Below are 25245 nucleotides of genomic sequence, written 5' to 3' on the forward strand. Positions count from 1 at the left end.
TTTGGAGACAATTATTAAAATTTACAAACCATATTCTATTCTAAGTAATAATTCATGCCTATACCCAATTATTCCGCAGACTAAAGTCACTGCCATAATCACATAATCATATATCTTGAATGGCAGTAGAACTCAATTAAATAATTATAAATGATAATTCAATCAGTTGACTTTATAGCTTCTGCAGATTATCATTTATCATAATTTTGTACAAGACAATGGATTTGGAATTGAAAAATAATCCTTTTATTGGGATACATTTGAAAGGTGGGTATAATATACTCGTTTAATATATTTAAATTGGATTGATAAAATTATAATTTAAATGTTATAATAGAGATTATCCGATTTTCCAGGTTTGCACATTTATGGCTTGGTTGATTTCAAAAAAGTCTCCTTTCCGTACATAGAGAAATTAAAACGATATACAATTTTAACATTTATGATAATAGTAAATGTATCACAATATTTTTTCGCATATGAAAATTTAGGAAATTTGATGAGATTAACAGCTCGTGGTGGAACTGTGGTGGTGTATTCTTCATTGATATCGAAGGCATTTGTTTCTATAATTTATAGCAAACAATTTAATGTAATATTTACAGATTTAGATAATACGATAAAATATATCAATAACAATGAACAGGAAGCTATTAAAGAGATTTTAAACAAATATATTAAATATAATAGCATATTGACTAAAATAGTTTGTGCTATTACTGGCTTGTCCATCGTGGTATTCAATATATATCTCATAGCATTATTTTTTGTTTTTTATAGGTAAGTGTAATAAAAATATTTATATTCTTAGCACGAAAATAAACTAAAATGTTATTATAATTACTCTGTTTTATCACTTCAATTAAACATTATAATAATTTTTATTTATTTAACCTTTTTGGGCTTTTGTGTTGGAATTTGTGTTTGTGTAAGAATATATATATATATATATATATATATATATATATAATTTAATTATTTTTTTCTTTCAGGCCTGGAGATAAAATTGAAGTTTTCGTAGTAGCAATGTATCTACCCTTCGATGTAGAAAGCAACCGAATAATAGTGTTTTTTATACATTGAATTGATACTAATATATTCAATCCTATTATAATTGCATGGAATACTATGATGATATCATTGCTGATGTATGTGCAATGTTTAATCCAAATTCTTAAATACAAAATAGAACATTTAAATGAATTTTGTAAAGACAACTACAGATATGAATTTATAACGAAATGTGTTGATGATCATCTACAAATTATAAGGTGAATATAAGAAATATATAACATCAAAGGTAAATAAAATAAATTTCCAAACAATTATAATAAATTCTCATACAGTTAAGAGTGAACAGAAAATCGTTCATACATCCCATCTATCCAATTATTAAGAAAAAAAATCATAAAATATATTTCATTGCAAAGTAGTTATTGTTTGTCTTTAAATTAGATAATTATTATTTAATTAGATTATTTAAACCATTCAATTTTTTAAAATAAGTAGTGAGTTTCACTAAAGAATTGACAAACATAAAACGATACGATCGAATCGATCGTACTGAATACTTATTAATTTTTTTTAACATAACTCAGATGATTTAATAAGTATTCGATATAAAGATCAGTATTCAATTAAAGTATAAAAAACTTGTTAGTATGTACGTAAAAGTATGTAAGAAAATTATTAAAAAAAATTTTTCGCTTTCAGAATTTTGAAGAATTTAGAGCACATGATAAGCATCCCTTTAAACTTAGATTTCTTTATTATAGGACTAGTATTATGTGCTGAAATTTTCCTAGTAACGATGGTAAAATTTGATCAATTATTATCTAATATAATATATAAATATATCAATTTCTAAAATAATATCATTTAAATCAGATGCCATTCGGATTGGAGATGTGTATTACATTTGGATACATTGGAACAGTTTTTTCTATTTTTTTCATGTACTACTGGCACGCCAATGAAATTGTATTAGAAGTAAGTATAAATTTTATCACAAAAATTTATACTCTAAAAAATCTCTGTGTTTAATTTTGAAGTTGCGCTTCTTTAGAATCCTTTGAATATGCTTGGATCTGGTTTTAACAATAATTGAATATATTTAAAAAACGCTGCATTTTGGAAGATTTTATCCATAGCACTTGACTAAAATTCAATAGTTAATGTCTCTAAAATTTTTATAACAAAAATACGTTAGATTACATAAACGATACTGCAATTTCTAAAATAAAAAAATAAAATAAAATTGTATTCTATGAAATGTTTGAAATATCAATAAGAGCAATATTTATGATATTCTGAGCATCGTTCAATTATTTGCTACTGATAATTTGTAACATTTTTATACAAATTTGAAATTCACTTATAAATTAAAATTTAATTCAAATGGAAAATCAAAATTCAATTTCCAGAGTATCAATTTATCCGAAGCAGCTTATAAATCGTGTTGGCTTGAATCAGAACCGCGTTGTAAGCGGGCTATTCAGTTAATAATGCAGCAATCACAAAAACCGTTAATTATGACCGCTGGGTTTTGTCCAATGAATTTACAAACTCTAATAATGGTAATAAGTTTTTACATTTCTTATAGTAATAAAATAAAATGAATATTTCATTATGTATTAAACAAAATCTAGAAGACTTTTATCATTATTTCAGATACTCCGGATGACCTATAGTGGATTAGCTCTGCTGCAGCATTTGAATGAAAAATCGTAAAGGAAAAGAAAAAGAAAAATCCATAGATAACAAAGTTTTTCATGCATATCCCAATTTGATACAAATAATTCAGAATGACTTTAAATGTAGAGAAATATAACATGGACAAAAAGAATTTTCTGGCGAAAACATAAACTTCTTCTTTGTAAAGTTAATCACATATCATTGTAAATTATAGTAACACATAAAATTGATTCGATTTCGTTATTTATTCAAAAGTAATTTCACATATTATCCTGCGCGATTCAAGATCGTAAATTATATATTGGTTCCATGTACTTAAACTATTTGATATTCGGCATAATATATGGAAGACAATGATTACACCTATTAACTAGTATTTTTTGATAACGTGATTGTTTGACCTCATAAACATATAATAATGATGAATGAATGAGTGAAAAATTACTTTACAGGACATTTTGAAATGTCAACATTAAATACAAATGTATTTTTATTTTAATGAATAATTATAATTATATTACGTGTAGATTTAATTAGTTATTGTATTGAACCTACCAACAAGTAACCTTTCAAACATTAATATTGTAAATTATTATAAATCAATTACTGAATTTCATTAATTAAGACAAATTGTAATTTATATAAATAAAAAAATATGTATGTGGAATTTAATTTTACATATCATAATTTTTTATATCCATAGTTAATAGTTACTCATAATAGTTCAAGATTTTAAAAATAACAGAAATTTTATTTATATTTAACCATAGTCTTTAAACAAAATAAATTCAGACCTTAAAATCGTTATACATAATTTTTTTTAGTAAAAGTATTAAGCAGAAAAATTGAAAATAACTATATTCCAAATGTTATAAAAATATATTTTAATTCAATTTTTATAATTAAATAAGTTTTAGTAGGCCTATAATCTTTTATACCATAAACTCTATATATATGCAAAGTTTCATTAAAATCGTCAAAGCATCTGGCTGGACTTTTAATTATACGAAGAAACAATCAGCCCTGATATCTTTGGAAGCTTCCAAACTTTCCAAATTGGTAAAAATGTAAACAAAACTTTTTGCACTTTTCTGCTAATTTTGATGAAACGGCTCAAACAATTGTCGCCCAAAACGAATTTTTTATAGATGTATTCTTCAGTCTTTATAGAATTTCATAAAATGAATTTTGATTTTTGATGTAGTCGTTTTTTGAGAAAGCATCGACGAAATGTAAAATTTTAGTTTGAAACACACACTTTTGCCAACAATTTTGTCAAACGATTCAAAATGACTTGAAACGCCGAGAAATAAAATTAGCATCTCAGCCTTTCTAGCATAAACATAAACTTCTTTTTGGGGAAGTATTTAGTAGCAAAACTTAGATATAACATATCAACTTACAAGTCTGTATTGCGTAGACGTATCAATTTATTTTTATTATATATAAGATTTAAAACTTACATATAATATTTTTAGCAAAAATAAAATTGATACGCCAATGCTCTCAGCAAAGTATTTTTCCATGCACAAAAAATAGATCAGTTTTATTAAATACTTTTCACGAACGATTGCAGGTAACACCATCGTGTTGTAAAAATAGAATGGATTCAAATTTGAAAAATAATCGCTTTATAGGAGTGCATTTACGAGGTTCATTATAAACATAAAATAGAAATTGTAGAAAATATATTTTTCATAAAATTAAATTTAAATTTTCAGGCTTAAACGTGTACGGTTTCGTTTACTTTGACTCCACCAAATGGATTTATATAGACAAATTCAAATCTTATTTATCTTTAACATTTATGATAATTTTTAATATATCACAATATTTATTTGTGTATTTTAATTTAAAAAATCCAATGCTTCTTATAGCTCGAGGAGGAACAGTCGTTTTATACTCCTCTCTAGTATCAAAAGCAATGGTTTCAGTTATTTATCGCCAAAAATTTAATGAAATTTTTGAAGATTTAGTTAATACAATGAAATACATAGATAATTATGGAAACCAAGCTCTTAAAAATATTCTGGAGAAGTATGTGAAATTAAATAGTGGTTTAACAAAAATTGTCAGCAGTATCACAGGTGTATCTATGGTTTTATTTTATGCATACCTGATTTTAGTATTTTTTATATTATATAGGTAAGTGATAAAAATAATAATACATTCAAATTTAATTATTTACATATGTTGCAAAAATTTTAAACCACATAAAATAAAATGTTTAAATGCATTTTAAATTAAAGACAATCTTCATACTTTGCACGAATTTAAGGCAAGTCCACCTGATAATTACATTTTTATGAAGAAAATTAGTGCAGAAACTAATTATTTCTTGGTTTTGTAATAAACTATAATAAATCACAAAATTATATTATTCAAAAATAAACGTGTTATAGAACGTATTATATAAAAATTTTATTTTTCTTTTCCAGGCCTGGTGAAAAAATCGAAATATTGGCGATTGCTTTATATTTACCCTTCGAGATAGAAAACCACAGATTAATAGTATTTCTATATTTAGTGATTGTTTTATCTATATTTGTTCCAATTTTAATAATCTGGAATACTATGATAATATCGATATTTCTGTATGTGCAATGTTTAATCGAAATTCTTAAATATAAAATCGAAAATTTACAAGAATTCTGCGATGAAAAGTATACGAACACGTACCAGTATTTGATCAATTGCATTGAAGAGCATTTAAAAATAATAAGGTAAGAATATTTTAAATAAATAAATTCACATATATATATATATATATCTTATATATAAAATTCTTCTGTAACAATGTAAGTTTCATATTTCCTCCTAAACTATAATTCGGATTTTCATGAATCTTCCTGAAGTTTGTTCGGGAAATTTTTTAGAATGTTTTGATTCATAGAAATATAGTTAAATTGTAGAAATAAATAGAAAAAATTACAAAAAACCGCTTATCATTGTCTGCCCTTGAAAATATTTGAAGCTTAGTTTGACATTAAAAACAATTGAGGACTGTCATTTGCCAAACATTTCTATTCACTTATAGGCTAAGGCAATATTAGAATATAATGAATTCATAATTATGAATAAGGAAAATGTAATGTCTACATTATTAATGCCGAAAAGCAGCTGAGATGTGCCAAAAATTAAATTAATATAAGATGCAAATAATATAACATGCATTTGACAAGTGATGCAGTCTGCGCATGCGTCTGACGTGCGCGTGGTTTGCTTTTGCTTGCAATAATTTTGTTTGCGCACTTTGCGAACAGATTCGCCGTACGAATTCGCGCAAAGGAGCGAGCCATAAGTGATTGCGCTCAAACATATTCAATTTTCAGTCGTTTTGCCTTACTATACTAAGTCACAATACAAAAAAAAATATTTAGAAATTTCATTGTGTCAAAAATTCATATGTTTGTCATTGGGTACGGAATATTTACTCAATGGAGCGCTTTGGGTCTGAAATTTTTACTATTTTCCAATTCGTTTGGAATTTTGGAACTAGGTTCATCTTACTCTTCAGAAGTGAAAACAATTTAGACTCCTTTACCACTTCTCGGGTGGATGACATTTCTTTTCAGTGGTGTATTTTTACTTTTTTCCAAAATAACGTTGGGTATTGATAAAAAACTAATTATACGAGAAAAATATTTAATAATGTTTTTCAAAAAAGGAAATACTTTTCAAGTTACTGGCTACTGAATATTTGTTTCTTTTTTGCGTTTTTCATCATTTTTTGCTAACACCTTCAAAAATATACATTTTAACGAAAATCATGTAATGAACAGAATTATATCAATTAAAATCTTAATAAATCGTTATTTTATAGTGTTTTAGGAACATTATTAGGCTAGATATGAAAATGGGTTTTTATAGTGCTCAAAATAAGCTTTAAAATGAGTACTTCTGCGTGTAAAATGAGTGAGCTATCATGCAGATAAAGGACGCATGCAATGTTTTTTTTTTTTCATTTAAATCAAATACTTTGAGTGCCATATCCACCAAAATTAAAAATAATCGTATTCTAGAATTAACTTGGTTTAAGAGATCTTGATGGATTCTAGAAAATACCACAACTTTAGTACAAATGATTCTCAAAAAACTCATAATTTCATGAAAAAAAAAAACACATTTATAAAAAAACAACCAATTTCTCATCATAATACCTCTGAAAGAATACGTATAAAAGTATATATATAAGAAAATTCGAGGTATTTTTCTGACTAATTATTAATGTTTATTATTTTTTTGTTACACAAATATTGATAGATGTATGATTAATTAAGGAGCTGTCCAACCAGAGGTCTTTCGAGCCCTTTAACCCTTTGCCGTTTTACAATAAGAGAAGTTACGGTAAAATTAATGATAGAGAAAGTTGTAGCTCATTTAATCACCTTTAAAATAGTGTATTACAAGTTCTGATAAAATCAGAATTAAAAGAGTAATAATCCAATTAATGCTGTGGATGGTGACGGAGTGCAAATTGTTAAAAACATTGAAATTAAGATAAAGATTAGCCTATTTCCAAAATATCAAGTAAATTGGAGCACAGTAAAAAAATTCACAGAGCAATAATTTTGTTGATTGTAAGTTGAATAGAGCACATGTGAACAGGATTTGACAAATTAATTCACTTCAAATATAAACTTAAGCAATAATGTATATTGATTTATTGGAGAAAAAAATGTAATTTATATATTAAAATTACTAAAAGCCAGTTAAAATATGGTACGAAATTATAAAAATTATAGGCAACATTATTGAAGCATATATTTTGGGTAAAAAAATAAAAGGTGATATTGCACCTTTGCCGCGAATGCTATATATTAATTCTTTCTGAATTTGTTGTACTTTTTAAAGATTTCAATTTTCAACACGTGTATCTTATGCTGTGACATAAATCACAAAGGCAGACGATCATTTTTAGTGTGATAAATTTGGAAAATCGATGTTTTAGTCGTGAATAAACAAAAAATCATTCATTTATACATCACATCTACAGGTATGACTAAAAATACTATATAACCCTTAAATGCAATAAAATAAATTGAGCTATTGGAAATAAATTTGTTCTATAAATCGCATTGTATAATTTTTAATATACAATTTTATTGAACGTTTTTTAATATTTGTTAAATGAATAATTAAAGTGTTAACTGTGGGAATTGAGAACAATCATTTTATTTGAAATAGTTCTACATTCAACATCACTCATATATTGGTGTAAATAGTAATTCAAAAAACAGTAATTATTATTTTTAACTAAGCAGTAAATATTAGTATAAAAAATTGAAAAATTGTAGACATGAGTACAGAACAACGTCTGTCGGGTCAGCTAGTATATATATATATATGTATATGTATATATAACGATTATCAAAAATTACCATTTTTTAAATTTAGGATCACAACAGGTATAAACCGTATGATAAGCATTCCTTTAAATTTGGACTTTTTAATCATCATACTTATATTATGCGCAGAACTTTTCGTCATCATGCTGGTATGAAAAAACATAATATTTTTTTAAATAATCATCATAATTTATAAAATTTTTATGATTTATTTAACAGATGCCATTTGGCTTGGAGATGTGCATTACATGGGGATACATTGGCACAATGTTTACTATATTCTTTATGTACTATTGGCATGCTAATAATATTCTGGTTGAAGTAAGTTGTATGCAAAAATGGCCTAAACAATAATCATTTTGTAAATACAATGATCTATTTAAATTTTATATTGGTCGTAAAAAAGTATATGTTTTATTACTAGAGCAATAGTATATGTGACTCCGCATTTTCATCAAATTGGATAGATTTGGATCCGAGTTGCAAACGTGCAATTCAGCTAATGATACAAAGATCCCAAAAAGCGCTTATGATGAGAGCTTTTTTCCAACCCATGAATTTACGAACTGTTATACTGGTATAAACTTAAAATGAAGGATTTTATAAATTACATTATTAATTAATTAATTTCTATTTTAGATATTGCGAACGGCTTATAGTGCATTAGCTTTGCTCAGACATTTGCACGAAGGCTCATGAATTTACTTCAAAATTTAATTCAGATAAAAATAATTGTGATTTATTTAAATTATCAATACAGTATGATATCATAAAAACTACCTAATTAGTTAAAAAATATTGTACTTGGCTATAAAATCACATCACATGAAAATAACTTTATAGCAAATAATTTTTTTTTCATTTATTCAATGAAAAGCATAAAACTATTCAAGGATTGATGTCCATTGATGTTATTAGATTAATATTATTTGAATATTAAGTGTATTTCAAATGTTTCAAATAAATATATTTATTTATTTATTTTTATTTATATATTATTATATTTATTTCTATCTATTCTATTTCTATTTTCAATATTTCAAATAAAAATTTCTATAAGAACAAAGCATTTACAGCAAATCCACGATAAGAATCTCGGTTCAAGTAATTAATAACTCTAAGTAATTAATTAAATACTAATTAATTATACTTGCATAAAATTATTATAATAAATAAATATTAATATTTATTGTTATTTGATAATATTTTTTGCAATAAGTTCTAAGAAAGAAATAACCCAATATGCAGACATAAATTTTTAAAGTTATAGCTGAATGATTTATTACAGTCATATTGATATATGATTTATTTCAGCCATATTGATATATGATTTATTTTAGTCAATTCTATATTTAGATTTGTTCCGTAGTATATAATTTTTGAGTTTTGTTTATATCATCTTCACTTAAATTAATATTTAATTTAAGTGAATTTATCATTAATATTAAATTTAACATTAAATTAATATTTAATATGATTAAGAAAGAAAAAAATCCTAAAATTATTATGATAAAGAGAGTAAAACAGATGTAAAAGTAGAAATCTGAAATAAGTAAATTATTGAAAATAATTGACTATTTTACCACATCATGAAATTACTTCTAATAAAAATATTATAATATCAGGTTTTGTTGGGAGATTTTGAGAAAATAATTTGATTTATATATGAATGTATATATAATAAAAACAAAAATGTTACCTAGTAATCAAATTTAATTTTTCATTTGATCTGAATACGCAAAAGATTTAAAAAAAATGTAAGATCATATATGTAAAATATGTATAAAGTAATCATTATATGAATGTGGGTTCATAAGTGAACATAGAAGACTGACTATACATTTTTTTATGTAAATTCTTTATATACTACCATGAATAAAAAATCAGATGTATTTTTGAGCCAAATTATCGAATTATATATTTTTTTAATAATATAATGAAAATTACTGGTAGTTAAAGTAATGTGCTCGAATATTACTCGATTGTAATGTGGAAATATTCAAATATTTCCATAAATATATTATATCAATTTACTATGAAAAAGTATGCATTATATTTCTTTCAACGGTTGAACTATAATTCGACGAGATGTTCAGTAAACTATTTAACTATCTCAATCGGTGACGTTATTAACATTTGAAAAAAAAATCAAATTTTTTATGTAACACTATTAAAGATACACCGTTCAAATGTAATAGTAAGCTTATTTTAATTTAAAATATGGACCCTCGAATAAAAAATAATGCATTAGTCAAGACTAATTTACAAGGCAAATAACAATTATTCAATATTTCAATTAGTATATTGATATTAATCTAATTTATTAAATTTCAGTTTTGAACTTAATGGGGTTAATTCGCTACAAAGATGCTAAATTTCAACGATTGAATGTGTTAAGAGGATACCTAATTTTATTATATGTGCTATTATTCAATGTTACTCAATATTTTTATATTTATGAAAATCGAAACAATTTAATACGATTAACCTCGAGAGGTGGTTCAGTATTCATGTATAGTTCATTAATCATGAAAGGGCTTACAATACTCATTTACCACAATAAATATTGCGAAGTACTAAATTATCTTCATATAACTATGAAAAATATTCAAGAAAGTGACAATTACGAAATTCAACTAATTCTAAGTAAATGTATAAGAAAAAATAATGTAATAACTAGAGCAGTTATGATCTCTGCTGCTTTTACTGTTATCGTATTCAACATTTACATGATTTTTTCACTGTTTGTATTTGCAAAGTAAGTATATGCATCTTAATTTCTTCTCTAACGATTTAGATCAAATATAATATTTTTCAATCCTAATACTACATAAAAGCATAAAATTTATTTTCAAAAAAATTAATTTTTCAACAGGCCTGGAGAGACAATTGATATTTTTGCCGTAGCTGTATACATTCCCAATATGCCAATTGAAGAAAACGCAATTTATATGTTTGTGATACTGGAACTTTTAATTATAATAGTGGGTCCATTGATTGCAATTTGGAATACACTAATTATTTCGTTTTTATCATTCATCCAGTGCATAATTGAAATTCATAATTATAAAGTTAAACACTTTCATGAATTAACAATCGATGATGACCATCATAAAACTATAATCCATTTTATAGAAGAGCATTTGCAAATAATGAAGTATGGATGATGAGTTTTCAATAATGAAATTTCATTTTAACTAAATATTATTATTCATAATTTATTTTAAGGTTGATGGAGAACATCAGTTACATCATAAAGATACCAATGAACATGGATTTTTTGATTGTTGCACTTATTTTGTGCGCTGAAGTATTCACAATGTCTTTGGTAATGCAATAATTCTTAAACTACGGTCATTTTATTTTCACATTCAATTTGCGATAATTTGGTGATAGTTTGTACAACCCACTTTTGATTGTTTTTCTATCAAAATTCCTATTTCAGATACCATTTGGCTTAGAGCTGTTCATAACTTGGGGATATGTGGGAACGATTTTCACCATTTTCTTTATGTATTATTGGCATGCGAATGATATAATAATTGAGGTAAAGTTCGATTGAATTGTTCATATAAAATTACTACTATTTTTAAAACATTTGTAATATATTTAATCGAAAGAGTACGAAACTTTCCGAAGCTGCGTACGAATCGAATTGGCTTGATACGGAACCGCGTTGTAAGCGAGCAATTCAAATGATGATATTGCGCGCTCAAAGGCCGCTCATGATGAGAGCTGGGTTATTTCCCATGAACATGAGCACTTTACTAATGGTTTGTATTTAAACTTAAAAGAAATCGTCTGTTTAATAGATAAACGTAATGAATCACATCTGCACTATTTTCTTGTATAAATTCATCATATGATCACTGATGATCACCTACCACAAAACGCTACAAGTATTATTATATTTGTTCAGACAATTTTAATTTTTCAAACTTTTGAAATTATATCACCTTCTTCTTATTATAAAAAAAATATACTTCAAAATAATATTAAAACATTTAACTATTTACTCTGACTGAAGTACTAATATACTCTAATATGAAGACAAAAGAAAGAATAATAATTGTTAATGTTTTCATTAGGTAATTCGCCTGTCTTATAGTGCTGTCGCTATCTTAAAACAATTGAATGAAAATTAGTACCGATCACAAATAATCAAGGATTGTTTACAAATGCAAAATAAGGAATTTAAGAATATGGTTTAGAAATCAAGAAAAAGTTCAACCAAAGACCAAGATCACAATTGTGTTAACGTATTAAAAATTGAAGATCATAATATGTTCTATTTATCAAGTATAAAATAATGCATTACAATGAGTAATATGACACACATACCGTGTCAAAACGTATTTATTAAATACGTTTTAAATAGTCATTATTTATTGTTCTTTTATTTCGATGATTGGCTGCAAAAATTAACATTTAAGAATATGTCTCAACGCCGAAGAAAAAAATCTGAATTATATATATATATATATATATATATATATATATATATATGTGTATACATAATAAATTATAAATGTATAAATTTATTATAATAAACAAGTATAAAAATTTATTTAAAAAAATGGATCTCTTTCCCTGAATTCAACTCTTTTCTAAGAGATTATTTCCCAAAACTCGACCCTGACTCAACATTTGTAACCCCTTTAATGATTTCGTAAGGCAAATTTAGCTTGGTTTACGTATGTATTTTGGTAATCATGTGCTTAATTACATAATTTTATTAAGATGATCATTTTTAAATTTAAAAAAAAATAGACCATTTTACGACAGTCCTTATAATTTACACATATTTCACACGCTTAATACGATTTGTTATTTCGTTTAAAAAAGCAAAAGCAAAAAATGAGATGTTGAAAATATTCGATAAAAGATCACAAAAAGCCCATAAAGATGTTAGCTACTGATTTTTACTCACCATTTACTACGTTGCAATTTTTTTTAGGAATTTTAAGAGAATAATAAATATATGAATGTAAAAAAAATGAAGAAAAATATAGCAGGAGGTAACAAAATTTAGGAAATTTTGATAAATTAGAAAAACTTCTATTTGAATGCAATTTTTATCAATTACACTGGGCCTCTGGACAATGATGATCCAACTTACGAACGCAAAAATAAATAAAAACCTCTGAAGGTTTCCATAGAGAAAAAAGCTTGAGAAATATTGACTAAAGTCATCACTAGCTATAAATAATTTTAAATTTGTTTTTAAAATTGTAGCCAGATAATCCAAAGTATTCCAGAAAAAATGAGCTTAAGTAATGGTAAAGCAAGTAAATAGAAACGACTCTCCCAGACTGGGCTAGTTCTGTAAGTAGTAATGTTAATGATAATTATAATTACAATACGTATTTAACGCATTTCATAAATATTTAATTTAATACCTACATACACCAATATCAGAATATAAAAAATAATAATTAGTGATAGATAATATATATATTTTCCTACCGCGCATAATACACATTCTCGCTTAAGACGTGTATTCGTTCCGATCTCAGAGAATTTATATAAATAAATACATGGATAATAATTTGGTGAATTGATAAAGAAATTTAATTTCGAATTTGATTTTATAAACGCAAGTAGTATAGGTATACTAAAGAATTTGTAAGAATGTAATCATCAAATGTATGTGGAATTATATGTGGATACGAAAGACATATCATGAATAAGAAATCAAAGCATTTTTATGACAATCTATCGATTATCTTTATTTAATTTTTTAGTAGTATAATGAAATGTTCCGGTTGTTTAAGTACTGTTTTATAGTAATATTCGATAGCACTGAATATTTCCATGTATATTATACAAATTTACTATGGAATAAATACATTATTTTTCATATGACAGTTAGCTGGTGGTTTTTAAATATCATCTATAGTCCATTCAAAGATTAAAGTAAGGTCACCATATAACTCGCGCTATATTCAAACAAATATTTAACTCTTTGAATCGGTGACATTTACATTTACATTTATTTTATCTAAATTTAAATTTTTTATACATTATTATTAAAATCACAAATATATATATATATATATATATATATATATATATATTATACTAACTAGATAAAAGCTAGTTCAATGGACCCTCAAGTAAAGGATAACGTAATAGCCAAGACTCATTTACAAGGCAAATAATAATTATAATAACTATTTCAATTAATAAATTAATATTGATATTATTTATTAAATTTCAGTTTTCAATTTGATGGGGTTGATTTATTACAAAAATTCTAAATTTCAACGACTGCACACATTAAGAGGATACTTAATTTTATTATTAATACTATTATTCAATGTTACTCAATATTTATATATTTATGAGAATCGAAACAATTTATTACGATTAACGACGAGAGGCGGTTCAGTATTCATGTATAGTTCAATAATCGTGAAAACAGTGACAATGCTAATTTACCACAATAAATATTGTGAAATACTAAATTATCTACATATCACAATAAAAAATATTCAAGAAAGTGACAATTATGAAATTCAACTTATTTTAAGTAAATTCGTAAGAAAAACTAATGTAATAACTAAAACAGTAATAATCTCTACAGCTGTTACTGCTATCATGTTCAATATTTACATGATATTTGCACTGTTTGTATTTGCAAAGTGAGTATCTTAATTATATTAATATTACATAAATTTATTAATTGCAACAAATTTAACTTTTCAATAGGCCTGGAGAAGAAATTCATGTTTCATTCGTAGCTTTTTACATTCCCTATGTTCCAGTTGAAGAAAACAGAATATTTATTTCTGTGATACTAGAACTTATGCTATTGTTAGCGGGTCCATTGCTACCAATTTGGAACACACTAATTATTTCGTTTTTATCATTCATCCAGTGCATAATTGAAATTCATAATTATAAAGTTAAACACTTTCGAGAATTAACAATCGACGGAAATCATTATAAAACCATAATCCATTTAATAGAAGAGCATTTGCAAATAATCAAGTATGAGTGCAAAATTTTCAATTATGGAATTTTATTCGAACTAAATAAAATTCAAACTTTTGTTTAAAGGTGGATGGAGAACATCAGTTACATAATAAAAATTCCAATGAACATGGACTTCATAATTGTTGCAATCATTTTATGTGGAGAAATATTCACTATGTCTTTGGTAACACATTAATTTTTGAACTATTATTATTCATAAAACATTAGATAAATCTGGTTTATATATTGCCAACACACGTAAGAGAGATATTTTAATTTTAACAATTACTTAATTATTTCACCACATTATTTTGTTTTAATATTTGATTGACAACTTCGTATCAAAAACGAATAAAGATTTTGATAACCAACATTCAAAATAAATTTCAAAAATTTATTATTGAATTTGACAAAGGTTAATACTGTTTTCTGAAGTTCAGATTTCAAAATCATGTTATTGCCATTATTTTTTTTACATTTCGTAAAACAGCAACATTTCCATTTTACAATTCCTAACTGTATCAGCTATTTGCAACTTCAAAATCAAATCAGAATTTTTGGCTAAAACACGTACAATTTTTTTGCATTTATCTGCTAATTATAAAAAAGCAGATCGTCACTTGAAACTGAACAGCGCGAGTTCTTAATAAGTTTTATCAACATGACTTGAAATACCAAGACAACAAAATTAGCAAATAAGATTTTCTGGCGAAAACAAAACTTCTACTACAAAGAGTTGAAAACGTCAAACATACCTTCCATGTAGGAAAATATTTACTTAATAATTTATAACATTATCGAGTACATATTACAGATACCATTCGGCTTAGAGCTATTCATAACTTGGGGATATGTGGGAACAATTTTTCTAATTTTCTTCATGTACTATTGGCATGCCAACGATATAGTAATTGAGGTAATGTTCAAATGCATTGTTCATATAAATCCACTACTATTATTAACTATATTATTACTAAAGAGCACTAAGCTTTCCGAGGCTGCGTACGAATCGAATTGGCTTGATACGGAACCGCGTTGTAAGCGGGCGATTCAAATGATGATACTGCGCGCTCAAAGACCTCTCATGATGAGGGCTGGATTATTCCCCATGGACATGAGCACTTTGATAATGGTTTGTATAAATATAAAGAATAGATCTAAATCTAAAAAAATTACTTTCATCATATAATAAATCACACGTGCATTATTTTTTTGATATTTATAACCTCAATTCGCAACAAATATAATAATTGATTACATATTTGCACCATAGCATTAATTATTAATTTTATTTTTGCTTTAAATATTATTAATTTAATTTTTGCTAGTTAATTTATTTAAGCAAAATATTAACGTATTGTATATTTTCATCAGATAACGCGATCATCTTACAGCGCGGTCGCTCTCTTAAGACAACTGAATGAAAATTAGTACAGATCAGCGACGGATTGTTTACAAAATCAAATTGACAAAAAATTTAATGATATGGTTTAGAAATCAGCAAAGATGATATAATACTAGCAATTCAAAATTATTTATAAAGATTCGATCATAATATGTTCACTAGCAAACTCCTTTATAATAGAGAACTATCGACGTAGATTGAAAAGAAAAGCGCCACTGGATTTAAGTCATCAATTTTCCTGATGAAGATTGAAATAACTTAGTCATTATTTATAAGAAATTATTTGTTAAGTAAATAATCGAGATTATCAATAGATATAGTTGTTTTCTAACAAGTCAATTTAGTGTACAATGTTCCTGTACGGTTGACAATTGTAAATTATCCAAATTTATTAAATGTCCTTAATTGGACAATTGTGAATAAAATAGAGAATAAAACTAGTGGGGTGTATGGCATCGTGCCTTAAGGCAAATTGCTGAAACTTCCCGTACCGTAACGAAATGTTCGAGGAATATTGAATGTTTTCAGATAGATTATATTATAAATATTGTAACATTGTCTAATATTTATAAGAATTATATAAAATGAATTGCAAAGTTGAAATTATTTGTTTAAAGCTTATTAGAACTTTAGTCAGAATTAAATTTAATCTGAATTATTTTCGATATACAAAAAAATTTTTTTTGAAAAAAAAAATTTAAAAAATAATTTTGAAACAATTTTTTTTTCCAAAATCAATTATTGTGTTAAAGGCAGAATTTTTTTGAATCATTTAAATCGGAAGCTTAGTTCCTTCAAAAACTGCCATTTTTTGCACATTTAGCTCTGTATTTTCGAAATGGCTGGGTCTGCCTTTACCAAAAACTAATAACCACTTCTCACAATCATTACAAATTGAATGTTTTTTAGATCATTCAAATCGGGTGCTCCGTTCTCTCAAAAACTCTATTTCTATTTCCTGCACTCTTTGCTCTTTATCTCCGTAACTGCTCGAACTGCCTTTGCCAAAAACTAATCAGCACATCTCCCTATCAATAGGAATCGAATGTTTTTTTAACCATTCAAATCGGTTGATCAGTGCGGCCGAAAACGTGGACGAAAATTTGTATCCATACATACATACACACACATCCATTTTTTCTGAGGTATGCCAAAATGTTCAGAAACCTTCAAAACGTGAAGAAATGTAAAAATTTTCAATTCCGATTTTTTGACGATTACAATAACTTACCCTACGGGAAGTTAAAAAATAAATAATATGTTCTATCAAGTATAATATATTCTAAAAATATAAAAGAAAAATATATTTCTATTATTACTATTTATCAATTTCATGATAAAATTCATATAATTGAAACGTAAAAAATAATTTAATTTGATCTCTATATGTGCCAATAATATATGTTAAAAAATTTATAAAAACTTATAAATTATAATCTTCACATGAATGTGTGTAATTATATGAGGCTATAAAAAACACATACTAGATTTGGTAAATTCCTCATATCATGAATAAAAAATCAAACCTATTTTTATGCCAAATTATCGGATTATATTTATATAATAGAATTTTCCGGTAGTTAATCTAAAGTGATTCATACTCAAGAACACTTAATATTTCCACTAATTTAAGATATAAATAAATAAATAATTTTTTTATTTATATAAATGTACATCATATTTCTTGCAACAGTTGGAAAAAAGTTTTAGTACACTTCGGCGCGGTATTCAACGAACTAATTTACCCATTGGTGATATTTACAGTTAAATTTTTATTTATCTAAATTTAATTTTTTCTTCTATTATAATAAAACGATAATATATATAAAAATGTGGCAAAACCTCAAGTAAAGGATAATACAATAATCAAGATAAATTTACAAGACAAACAATAATTATTAACAATTCAGTTTTATTTGTTAACCGACAGCAATAACTTGAAATAGCAATTGAAATTTTAATTTGATGTCAGATGCGCAAATAATGTATGTTAAAGAATTTATAAGAACATGTAAATTATGCAAAATATAATCATATGAATGTGGGATTATATCTGCGATTTATTATGTCAATTCTTTGTGTACTATCATTAATAAAAAATCAAAGCAATTTTTATGCCAACTTATCGATTATATTTAATTAATTTTTTAGTACTGTAATGAAAAGCTCCGGTAGTTAAATTATTGTTTTATAGTAACATTCAATATTTCCATATTATATAAAATTATTATGAAAAAAATAAGCATTCATTTCACATGACAGTTAGTTGGTGGGTTTTAAATATCATTTTTAGCTAATTCGAATATTAAAGAAAAGTCACATAATTCGAGCAATAATCAACCAAATATTTAACTCTTTGAATTGGTGATATTTATATTTACATTTTTTTAATTTAAATTTTTCGTGTATTAATATTAAAGTTACAAATATATATACCGTGCTAAGGCGATAAAACCTATATCAATGGACCCTCAAGTAAAGGATAACGCAATAGTCAAGATAAATTTACAAGGCAAACAATAAATATTAAGCATTTCAATTGGTATATTAATATTAATAGTTTTTATTAAATTACAGTTTTGAATTTGTTGGGGTTGATTCAGTACAAAGATGCTAAGTTTCAACGATTGAATATATTAAGAGGATACTTAATTATGTTATTTATACTAGCATTCAATATTACTGAATATTTTTATCTTTACGAAAATCGAAACAATTTATTACGATTAACGTCGAGAGGTGGTTCAGTATTTTTGTTTACTTCATTAACCATGAAAGGAGTGACATTACTAATTTACCACAATGAATATTGTGAAATACTAAATTATATACATAGTACAATGAAAAATAATCAAGAAACTGCCAATCAAGAAATTCAACTTATCTTAAATAAATTCATAAGAAAAAATAATGTAATAAGTAAAGCAATAATTCTTTCTACAGCTTTTACTATCGTCACGTTCAACATTTACATGATATTTGCACTGTTTGTATTGGCAAAGTAAGTATCTTGATTATTACTCGAATATTTTTTATTTATTGTAATATGTCTTTGACAGAATATTACATACAATTTGTTTTTAATATTAAAAATTTTCAATAGGCCTGGAGAAGAAATTGATCTCTTTCCCGTAGCTGTATACATTCCAAATATGCCAGTAGAAGAAAACACAATATTTATTTGCGTGATACTAGAACTTATGCTTGTAACAGCTGGTCCATTGATACCGATTTGGAATACACTAATTATTTCGTTTTTATCATTCATCCAGTGCATAATTGAAATTCATAATTATAAAGTTAAACACTTTCATGAATTAACCATCGACGGAGACCATTATGAAACCATAATTGATCTTATAGAAGAACATTTGCAAATAATCGAGTATGAATACTAATTTCTTAATCCTGGAATTTTGTTCAAACTAAATAATTTTTCTAGGTTGATGGAGAACATCAGTTACATCATAAAAATACCAATGAATATGGACTTTTTGATTGTTGCTATCATTTTATGTGGAGAAATATTCACTATGCCTTTGGTAATATGCTAATTCTTGATTTTATCATTTTATTTCTGCGTTCAATTTACACTCATCCGATGATAAGGCATTAAGTAATTCTGGTTTATAAATAATAACCGATGTACGTATCAGAGATCTTCAACTCCCAACTAGTATCGATTTCAGAAAAATTATTATAATTCATACATGTAATTGTTTTAATATATTATAGCTGTATTCTTTAGAAATATGTTTTATCGTCTTCTTGGCCTCCTTAGTATCAGAAGACGACAAAGATAGATGAAACTATTTCCAACTGATAACAACATCCTAACAGTTTTTGTAGTCTTAATAATTTTGTCATGGATAAAATTCTTTGCATGTATCGGCTAATTATAAAGAAACAGCTCGGTCGATCATCGCCCAAAACTGATCTCAACCTCTATGTCGAGTTTTATCGACAGAGACTTGAACCGTCAAAAAAAAAAAACAAAATAAGCAAATCGGATTTTTTGGCGAAAACAAACTTCTTTTTAGAAATCTAAATACCTCTAACACACATTCCACGTAGGCAAGAATTCACATAAATTAATAATATTACCCTGTCTATATTACAGATACCGTTAAGTTTGGAACTATTCATAACGTGGGGATATTTGGGAACAATTTTTCTAATTTTCTTCATGTATTATTGGCATGCCAACGATATAGTAGTTGAGGTAAAGTTCGAATACATTGTTCACATAAATCTACTACTACTATTTATAATAAATACTATATATTTCGAAAGAGTGCCAAACTTTCCGAAGCTGCGTACGAATCGAATTGGCTTGATACGGAACCGCGTTGTAAGCGAGCAATTCAACTGATGATATTGCGCGCTTAAAGGCCTCTCATGATGAGGGCTGGATTGTTCCCCATGGACATGAGCACTTTAATAATGGTTTGTATAAATATAAAAAAAACTCTTTTGTCTATTAAATAATCATAATAGATCATACGAGCATATTTTTCTTGGCTATTACCATCTCAATTCGCTACAAATACAATAAATAATTTCAAATTTTTCTTATTTCTGAAATAATATCATCCACTTATCAAAAAAAATACAGCTTCAAATTGATAATGAAAAATCAAAAATATAAAAAAATGCAACCTTTAATTAATGAAACTGTCTGAAGGTGTAAATATATTCTGATATGAAGAAATTGAAATTTAATATTATAATTTTATTAGTATTATATTTTTGAGGAAAGTATTAACGTATTGTATATTTTTATTAGATAACACGAGCTTCTTATAGTGCAGTCGCTCTCTTAAGACAACTGAATGAAAGTTAATAGTTATCGAAAACCAACAATTAAGGGGTTCTTATTTTTTCAAAAAATAGGATTTAATATAATATGGTTTAGAACGCAGCAAAAGTTTAACCAGAGGCAAAAATGACATGGAACAAAAAAATTTAAAACTATTTATAAAGGTATAATATGTATAAATTTATTAAAATTGTATAAATTTATTAAAAATGTATAAATTTATTAAAAATTTATAAATTTATTATAATAAACAAGTATGAATATTCATCGTTTTTTAATTAAATATTATTTTAATGCTATTAATTAATATTATATTATTTAAAATTCAAAGAAAAAAATAGCTAAATATACAAACAAGGCTAAATCTGCTACATCAAACATATTTTCATGCATCTGTGCGTTATTAAATAATGTTTAATCATAAAAACATATGTAAATTATGTATAATATAATCATCGTATGAATGTGGCATTATATGTGCACACATAACACACACATTATTTTATAATTTTCTTATTATATTATGAATAAAAAATCAAACCTATTTTGATGTCAAATTATCGGATTATCTTTACATATTTTTTTAGTAATTTAATGGAAGGTTCCGGTAGTTAAAGTAATGTGATATAGTAATACTTAATAACACTGGATATTTCCAGTAATTTAAGATATATATCTTAAATTTACTATAAACAAGTAAGCATTATATTTCTTACAACAGTCTGAAAAGGGGTTTCTAATATAATTTACAGTTCTCCAAAATTAAAAGACTCGACGCAATATTCAAGAATCCATTCAATTATCTCAATCGGTATTTACAGTTAAAGATTTTTTTTATTTAAATTCTTTATGTATTAATTCATGTTATAGAAATATACACAGAACTAATGTCTTAAAAGTTTATTTCAATCAAAACATGGACCCACAAGTAAAGGAAAACGCAATGGTCAAGATACATATACAAGGCAGACAATAATTATTGAACAATACATTTTAGTATAACAATATTAATATTATGTATTTATTAAATTTCAGCTTTGAATTTTATGGGATTCATTCATTACAAAAATGCTAAATTTCCACGACTGAATGCATTAAAAGGATGCATAATATTATTATTTATGCTGGCATTCAATATTACTCAATATTTTTATATTTATAAGAATCGAAACAATTTATTACGATTAACGTCGAGGGGTGGTTCAGTATTATTGTTTAGTTCATTAATCATAAAAGGAGTGACAACACTACTTTACCATAATAAATATTGTGAAATATTAAATTACATACATAACACAATAAAAAATATCCAGGAAAGTGACAATTATGAAATTCAAATTATTTTAAACAAATTTATAAGAAAAAACAGTGTAATAACTAAAATAGTACTGATCACTACAGGTTTTACTGTTATTTTGTTCAATATATACGTGATTTTGGCACTGTTTGTATTCGCAAAGTAAGTATCTTAGTTTCTTCACTAATTTTTGGATCAGAATATTACGTAGAAGGTTTATTAATTGCAATAAATGTAACTTTTATAGGCCTGGAGAAAAAATTGATATTTTTGCCGTAGCTGTACATATTCCTAATATGCCAGTTGAAGAAAACACAATTTTTATTTCTGTGATACTGGAACTTATGGTTTTAACAGCGGGTTCATTGATACCAATTTGGAACACACTAATTATTTCACTTTTATCATTCATCCAGTGCATAATTGAAATTCATAATTATAAAGTTAAACACTTTCATCAATTAACAATCGACGGTGACCATTATAAAACCGTAATCCATTTTATAGAAGAACATTTGCAAATAATCAAGTATGAATGCAAATTTTTCAATTCTAGAATTTTATAGTAAATAATGTTAACACTTTTGTTTCAAGGTTGATGGAGAAGATCAGTTACATCATGAATATACCAATGAACATGGATTTTTTGATTGTTGCAATCATCTTATGCGGAGAAGTATTCACTATGTCTTTGGTAATAGATTAATTCTTGTACTTTTATCATTTTATTTTTACATTCAATTTGCACCCATTTGATGATAGAACATTAAGCAATTCTGGATATTCATACTCTTCTTCTTGGTACCAACGATTTCGATAATCACAAAGCACGACGAAAGAATGCATTTGCTCACATAAATATATACAGATTAAATTCTAGATATATTATTTTCACATTCTGTGCGCTTTATACTGCGTAATTCCAAACTTCCTCACCATTTTTGTATTTTCACAATGGGTTCCGGATTTTTGGCAATAACATAGACAAAAATTTTTGCATATTATTCCTAATTATAAATAAACGAATCGGTCGATCGTCGCGTAAAAATAATCAACGCGAGTCCTTATAGAGTTTCATCACCATAACTTGAAACGTCTCGTAAAAGCTTCACACATTCAAATTAGCAAATATCAAATATTTACTTAACAATTTATAATATAATTATGTATATATTACAGATACCATTCGGCTTAGAGCTATTCATAACTTGGGGATATGTGGGAACCATTTTTCTAATTTTCTTCATGTATTATTGGCATGCCAACGATATAGTAATTGAGGTAAAAATTCGAATGCATTGTTCATATAAAAAAACTACTTCTATTTATAACATTTGTTATGTATTTAATCAAAAGAGTACAAAACTTTCTGAAGCTGCGTACGAATCGAATTGGCTCGATACGGAACCGCGTTGTAAGCGAGCGATTCAATTGATGATACTGCGCGCTCAAAGGCCGCTCGTGATGAGGGCCGGATTATTCCCTATGGACATGAGCACTTTAATAATGGTTTGATATAATTATAATGAATTCATTTTCTACCCCTGAATAGAAAAACATGGAGCATTTTTTTCTTGCATAAATTCATTATTATTACCACAAAAACGCTACAAACTACTATAATTGATTTTATATTTGCACCGGCAGTTTTAAATTATCTTACTTCAAAAAAAAGTCAAACATTTAAATAATGATACTGACGGAGGCACTAATATACTCTCTAATATGAAGATAAAAGAAATAAAAATTTTATAACTATAAATTTGTAATTTACTGATTTTATATTGTGGGTTTTCAATAGGTAATGCGTTTATCTTATAGTGCAGTCGCTGTGTTAAGGCAACTGAATGAAAAATAGTACTGATCACAACTAGCAATAGATTGTTTACAAACTCAGCAAAGGTTCAAAGAAAGACAAAGATGACAAGGTACTAAAAATTTGAGATTCGTTCACAGCATGTTGTGTATATCGAGTATAAAATAAATATGTATCTCCATTCATCAATTTTATTATAATATTTACATTACGCGTCATGATATTCATACAATGAGTTCATTGATCGAGAAAACTAAACAAAATGTTTTTTATATATATATATATATATATATATATATATATATATATATATAACAGAAGTTACAAATCTTTAATTGCCATTAACATGTTACAGATTTTGAACAATGGCACTAACCAGCAGCAAAATTAATTTACGTTTGCTTACGACAGGTGTGCTGCTGTGAAAGTATCTTTGCATAAAAATTCCGTTAACCGAAAGCTATATTATTATTAAAATAATTGCAATGATATGTAACCAATAAACTAAAAACATGAAATAACTATACCTAATTAAATTCTAATAACTTAACTATCTTGCCTAAAATGTATTTTTAATGCTTAACATATCGAAGAAAAATTATTTATAAATCTATGATATTGTAAATTATTGTAACACAATAAATGTATTATTGAGTATATTAGAATTTAAAAATATGATATGCACATCATAGAACATAAAACCAATTAATCACTATTATAGCGCTGATAAAAATATTTGAATATGGGATATAGAATGCTTATATTTTATTGCTTTAGTTACAGCTAACAAATATTAATATTTATGATATAACATAATATCAACAGCTCTTCAATCATTCTTATATTGCATAGTCAATTAAAAATATTTAATTCGAGACTTATCATTTA

At 25.8% G+C, this 25245-nt stretch overlaps 2 protein-coding genes across 2 annotated transcripts in view; both read left to right on the plus strand.

The window, feature by feature from the left end:
• LOC113366890 (odorant receptor Or2-like) overlaps positions 1-8741 on the plus strand; it is a 10117-nt gene extending 1376 nt beyond the window's left edge. The window contains exons 2-5 of the mRNA XM_026608536.1: positions 8092-8191; positions 8262-8363; positions 8467-8619; positions 8682-8741. Coding sequence (XP_026464321.1) covers positions 8092-8191; positions 8262-8363; positions 8467-8619; positions 8682-8741 — 415 coding nt within the window. The remainder of the gene's footprint in view (positions 1-8091; positions 8192-8261; positions 8364-8466; positions 8620-8681) is intronic.
• A 2620-nt stretch (positions 8742-11361) lies between these two features.
• On the plus strand, positions 11362-24056 carry LOC113366891. The gene is made up of 7 exons (XM_026608537.1): positions 11362-11370; positions 11488-11589; positions 11663-11815; positions 15835-15936; positions 16000-16152; positions 23721-23822; positions 23898-24056. Exons 1-7 carry the CDS (start codon positions 11362-11364, stop codon positions 24054-24056), a joined length of 780 nt encoding a protein of 259 aa, XP_026464322.1.
• The last annotated feature ends 1189 nt before the right edge of the window (positions 24057-25245 follow it).

Source organism: Ctenocephalides felis, unplaced genomic scaffold, assembly GCF_003426905.1.
Source record: "Ctenocephalides felis isolate EL2017-DRISC unplaced genomic scaffold, ASM342690v1 CF-g0.4_SCAFFOLD_01170, whole genome shotgun sequence".
In the NCBI taxonomy this organism is placed as follows: domain Eukaryota; kingdom Metazoa; phylum Arthropoda; class Insecta; order Siphonaptera; family Pulicidae; genus Ctenocephalides; species Ctenocephalides felis.

Coding starts and splice junctions, on each gene's coding strand:
- LOC113366891 (XM_026608537.1), top strand. Junction 15,937..15,999: donor CCAACGATATAGTAATTGAG/GTAATGTTCAAA, acceptor TTATTACTAAAG/AGCACTAAGCTTTCCGAGGC. Junction 16,153..23,720: donor ACATGAGCACTTTGATAATG/GTTTGTATAAAT, acceptor TATATATTACAG/ATACCATTCGGCTTAGAGCT.